A 6,159-nucleotide genomic window follows, 5' to 3' on the forward strand; every position below is an offset into this window, starting at 1 on the left:
TTCTGACCCACAGCGCCCCTAGAGGACAGAGTGGAACTGCACCACAGGGTCTCCAAGGCTGTCAGTCTTGATGGGAGCAAAGCCCAAACCACACCCACTGGAAGCAAAGCCCAAACCAAAGTCACTGCCATTGACTTGACTTGACTCAGAGCGACCCCTCCTTGGGTTTCCGAGGCAGTATCTCTGCGGAAGTAGATTGCCCAGTCTTCCTTGTGAGGACTGGCTGGTGGGTTTGAACCGCCAGCCTTCTGGTTAGCAGTCACATGCCTTAGGCACTACACCACCAGAGCTCCTAGGATCTTCTTAGCTGTCATATTTACAAAAACAGGTCATCAAGGCCTTTTTTCCATGGGGCCGCTAGATGGAGTCGAACCCCCAACCTTCAGGTTAGCAGTGAAATGCAAATTAGTGCTACCAGGTACAGCTGTTGTTGTTGTTGTTGGGTGCTGTCGAGTCAGCTCTGACTCATAGCGACCCCGTGAATAACACAACGAAACCCTGCCCGGTCCTGCGCCAGCCTCACGACCCCTGCTGTACCTGAGCCCATCTCTGCAGCCACGGTGTCAGTCCATCTCATTGAGGGCCTTCCCATTTTTCACTGACCCTCCACTGTACCAACCATGATATTCTTCTCCAGGAAGTGGTCCCTTCTGACAACATGACCAAAGTAGGGCAGATGGAGTCTGGCCATTCTCGATTCCAAGGGGCATTCCAACTGTACTTCTTCCAGGACAGATTTGTTAGTTCTTCTGGCAGTCCATCCATGGTGCTTTCAGTATCCTCTGCCAACACCACAACTCAAAAGCATCACATCTTTTTCAGTCTTCCTTGTTCATTGTCCAGCTCTCACATGCATATGAGGCAACTGAAAATACCATGGTTTGGGTTAGGGGCACCTTAGTCTTCAAAGACACATCTTTGCTCTTCAGCGCTTTAAAGAGGTCTTTTACAGCAGATTTGCCCAGAGCAGTATGTCATCTGATGTCTTGACTGCTGCTTCCATCGCTGTTAATTGTGGAACCAAGTAATACATGAAATCTCTGACAACTTCAATCTTTTCTCCATTTATTGTGATGCTGCTTATTGGTCCAGTTGTGAGGATTTTCATTTTCTCTATGTTGCGATGTACTCCATACCACAGACTGTAGTCTTTAATCTTCATCAGTAAGTGCCTCGAGTCATCGTCACTTTCAGCAAGCAAAGCCGTGTCATCTGCATATCGCAGGTTAATGTGTCATCCTCCAATCCTGATGCCATGTTCTTCTTCATATAGTCCAGCTTCTCGAATTACGTGCTCAGGGTACAGACTGAATAAGTGTGGGGAAAACATACAGCCCTGACGCACTGTACTCCCTTCCTGATTTTGAACCACCCAGTATCCCCTTGTTGTGTTGCAGGTACCATTGGGCCTAGAGAAACCTCAGAGTGTTTTTCAAGAGAAAGTGCTTGTAAACCCAAGTGCTCTGTAAACCTCAAAGAGGGGCTCTGAACCCCTAAAGGCCCTGTCACTCACAGTGTGGGTTGACTCTGCTGCCTTTTGCAATAGGACACGGTCTCCTTGTTCCTTGTCTTAGTGACTTAATGTTGTCCCTGGGTGATGCGAACAGTTAGCTTGGCTGTGAACTACAGGTTGATGGTTCAAGTTTACCTAAAGGCACCTTAGAAGAAACCTCGAGCAATCTACTTCTGACAAACCAGCCTCTGAAAACCTCATGGAGCACAGTGCTTTCTACTGTGACACAGATGGGGTCGCCACGAGTTGGGGTTGACTTGGTGACAGCTGGGTCTTTTGGTTGTGACAAAAAAAAAAAAAAAACACCAGAAATGGGTGACCTTAAAGAAATTGGGTTGATTGTCCCAGTTTTGAGGGCTAAAACACTGGTCCTTGAGTTGGTGCCAACTCATGGCAGCCCCTCCTGGGCAGAACTGTCCTCCAAAGGATTTTCAAGGCCGTGACCTGTGACCTTGGGGAAGGTGGCCAGCCCTTTCTTCTGCTGCACCTCTGGATGCATTCAAACCACCATCCTTTTGGCTCGGAGTCAAGCGCTTCACTGCCTGCACCACCCCGGGACTCCTTCCCGCTGCTGTTGAGTTGATTCCGACTCGTAGCAACCCTGTAGGACAGAGGAGAACTAGCCCATAAGGTTTCCAAGGTTGTAATCTCTATGGGAGCAGACTGCCTTATCTTTCTCCCAAGGAGCAGCTGGAGGGTTTGAACTGTCAACCTTACAGGTTAGCAACCGAGGGCTTAATCACTGTACCACCAGGGCTCCTCTCAGGGACTCTTGTTGTTGTTATGTGCCTCAAGTCGGCCCCAACTCATAGCAACCCTCCTTGGGTTTCCGAGGTGGTATCACTATGGAAGTAGATTGACCAACCATCCCTCCGAGGAGTGGCTGGTGGGTTTGAACCGCCAGCCTTCTGGTTAGCAGTCAGGTGCCTTAGGCACTATGCTACCAGAGCTCCCAGGGACTCCTAGGAGTTCAAATTCAGGGCATTGGCCACACTAGGCTCTTTCTCTTCGTGGGCTCTAGGAGGGTAGATTCTTGTGTCTTTCTGCTTCCATAACCCTGGGCGTTCCTTGCCATTTGTGGCTGCTTGTTGATGTCACTCCACATGGCATCTGTCTCCCTTGTTTGTGTGTCTCTCCCTGTCTGTTTCGTTTTTGTATAAGACACCACATGGAAGGTATTGCTTTAGGACACATCTGACTCCAGACTGATTTCACTGACATATCAAAAGAAAAGCCCTATTTTGACAAGGTTGTGGTGGCTTCTTGGCCACACAGCCAGCTACTCGGAGGAGCAAGTAGTTGGACCTGTGGGCTCAGGACCATGGTTGCAAGGGACATCAAGCTCAACTGGTATAACATACTACACAAAAACACTGTTCTACTTCCTACTTTGGTGAGTAGTGACTGGGGTCTTAAAAGCTTGCAGGCAGCCATCTAGATGCAATGATGGGTCTCTCTTCATCTAGAGCAAAAAGAATGAAGAAAATCAAAGATACATGGAAACAATTAGTCCAAGGGACTAGTAGACCATGTAATCCTCAGCCTTGTGACCATGAGACCAGAAGAACTCGATGGTGCCCGGCTACCATTGTCAACCACTCAGAGGGGAATGGCTGCAGGAGATCCTGGATAGAGTGGGAGAACAATGTGGAACAAAACTCAAAATCATTAAAAAAAAAAAAAAAAAGACCAGGTTTGCTGGTCTGATAGAGCCTGGTGAAACCCCTGAGACTATGGCCCCCTAGCTGCCCTTCAGGTCTGGAAATGAACTCACTCCCATGGCTTCCAGCCAAACAGCAGACAGGCCTATGGTGTGAACATTTCCATCAGGCAGATAGACTCCTTGGAACAATCAATCCTGGGAAAACCAAAGGGCAGTGTTGGTACAGGGAGACAGCTGGGGGGCGGGAGAACTGTTACATTGTGGAGAATTGCAGTCGGTGCCATGAAACAAAATGTGTTTGAACTCCTGTATGGAAAATGAATTTGTTCTGCGAACTTTCACCCAAATCACGGTAAAAATCAAAAAAACGAAAAGCAGGGTTCTATGTCCCAAACAAGGTCCTGCTCGGGCGTTACCACTTCCACTTAGCTGTTCGGGGGCACCATTCAGTCTGTCCCTTTTGCCCTCCCAGGTGCCCGACATGGAGAAGGCGGCGACCCCGGTGCCCGTCCCGAAGAGGGCTGTGGACCACTTCCGCGTGGAGGCCCGCCCCCGGGTGGCCTTCTGGATCATGAAGCTGCCCCGGAGGAGGGCCCACCAAGAGACGCAGGAGGGGACCCGCTGGCTCAGCGAGAAGAGACACCGGTTGCAGGCCATCCGGGACGGGCTGCGCCAGGGCAGCCACGAGGAGGCTGCGGAGGAGGGCCCCCGGGGCTCCCTGCACCCCAGGCTGCGCGCCCGCAAGGCCCATTTCCTGTACATCCTCGGGCCCTCCCGGCAGCAGTAGGGGGAGGCCTGGGCGCACAGACCCCGCCCCCAGAGCCGTATGCAAATAAACGTTTCTTTCTTACTTCCGGCAGCGCTGTTTGTTTTGGAGGATGCTTCCAAAGCTTTGCCCAACCAGCCATGGCAGGCCCTCCACGCTGCGCTCTCAGGATGGTGGCTGGTCGGGTTCCTTGTCTCATTCGGATCCCCTCTGTCTTTTGATTCAGCAACTCTTGTCACTTCCAGCCCCACCTGTCTACCTACAATGCTGCCTACCTGTCAACTCTATCACCTCCAGGCCCATGTGTGTCCACCCAGTCCCTGACCCTGTCACCTCCAGCCCCCTCTGCCCTCCTGACCCTGTGTTAGCAGCCCGGAGCCACCGTAGCAAATGACACAAACGCCATCATTGGTTCTGTTAGTGGCCATCGAGTCAGCACCGACTCACAGTGACCCCAGGTATGAACGTACACATTGCCTGGGCTGCAGCGTCCTCAACACTGTGGGCGTGTGGGAGCCTCTTGTCACGGCTACTGTGTCAGTCCGTCTCATGGAGGGTCCCCTTGCCTTTGCTGGCCCTCCATGTTACCAAACAGGAAGTCCTTCTCCAACAATTGGTCCTGCCTGATGGCACATCCAGAGTAATCGCATAGAAGTCTCCAACAACGTTCTGTGATCCCAAAGTCAGGCTAAAGCAAGTTAGCAGTAATCATGACTAAAGCAGTGATCATCTGAATTGTTCTTCAAGAAAATGTTGCATGTCTACGAGTCATTGTGTCAACAGTGTTCCAGCCCTATTTCCATGGCAATGTATATTCGCAGTGAGATGGGGCGCAAGAATCTTGGGAAGTTCTTTCTTCTTTGGAACGCTGACTTTCATTGGCTAATTTTTGGAAGTAGATTACTGTTCCGGTTCCCTGGTGCCACTCTGACAGGAAATATAACACAAATGGGATGCTTTAACACACAGGAGTTTATTCTCTCACAGTTTGGAGACTTTAAGTCCAAGTTCAAAGTGCCAGGCTCTGGGGACTGGGTGAAAGCCCCTCAACCTTGGGGTCCAGCTTTGCTTCCGGCTCCCGGCCCACTGGAGCTAGAGGCGTTTCTTCACTCAGACAGCTGCTGGCTGCTGAGGCTGAGAAGCCCCAAGGTTGACAAGTCAAAAGGCACAGTCCCAATGTTACCAAACCACACGGCAGGCCATTAACTTAAGTCCACTGTAAGTCCCAAGGTCGGCAGAACATGGCAGGCTGCTGAGCAACGACACGGCTACATGCAGGGTCCAAGCGTGCCACAGGCTGGAGACCATTCCCAAAGCTGTTTCTTATATATGGGAAGCAGACCACATCCCTAAAGCAGCTACTCAGATGCTTGTGGTAGGTTCCACCATGGAGGTGATTGCCAGTCTCATCACAGGGAATAACTACCACCAGCTGCCCAGCCACTCAACCAGGCCCAGCCAAGTTGACACACAAACATAACCACCACAGTCACCAAGCTTTTTCTTCCTCGTCTTAGTCTGGAAGTCACTGAAAACCTATCCATCATGGGTGACCCTGCTGGTATTTGAAATGCCAGTGGCATAACTTCCAGCATTGTGGCCACACGTAAGCCACCAGAGTGTGGCACACTGACAAACAGGTGGTTGGTATCGACTTAGCTGAGCTGACACTCCATTTCCCAGAACTCCTCTCCCTGCATGGTTCCGGTTTAAGGTTGGCCCCAAGAGAAATACATGTGGTTTTGGGCAGGCAGAAATGAAGCAACAGTGGGCTCGGGCTTGAAAGTTGGGTGTAGGGTCAGGTGTTGTGACAGCCCATGCTGTCATCATGGGTCTGCCGGACCCACAGCCCCTCCAGCTCCCACCAGACCTCTTCTTCCCGTTGATTGAAATCCTGAGCCCAGTTTGTACTTGCAGCTCCAGGACAAACTGCCTCCTTTCTGCAGGTGACACACATAGTTGAAGTGGAAGCTTGTGGGCAGTGGGAGACTTAAGAGGATGACATCCAGTTTACCGCTTATAAACTCACACTTCCTGTATAGATACACTATTGCAGTGAGAGATTTTGTAAAGTGAAAGATTAGCACACAGCATTTTATTTTTTATTTTTTTAAAATTTTATTTTATTTATTGTGATTTGGGTGAAGATTTACAGAGCAAATTCACTTTTCATACAGCAGTTCACATATACTTTGTCTCATGTCATTGACCAAAATT

The 6,159-nt window shown here is 50.3% G+C and overlaps 1 protein-coding gene across 1 annotated transcript in view; it reads left to right on the forward strand.

Moving 5' to 3' along the window:
* Positions 1-3,963, forward strand: part of DKKL1 (dickkopf like acrosomal protein 1) — a 9,631-nt gene extending 5,668 nt beyond the window's left edge. Inside the window, exon 4 of the mRNA XM_007943009.2 lies at positions 3,649-3,963. Coding sequence (XP_007941200.2) covers positions 3,649-3,963 — 315 coding nt within the window. The remainder of the gene's footprint in view (positions 1-3,648) is intronic.
* Positions 3,964-6,159: the final 2,196 nt, after the last annotated feature.

This window comes from Orycteropus afer, unplaced genomic scaffold, assembly GCF_000298275.1.
Source record: "Orycteropus afer afer isolate SDZICR_OR568_19922 unplaced genomic scaffold, OryAfe1.0 scaffold00099, whole genome shotgun sequence".
Taxonomy (NCBI): domain Eukaryota; kingdom Metazoa; phylum Chordata; class Mammalia; order Tubulidentata; family Orycteropodidae; genus Orycteropus; species Orycteropus afer.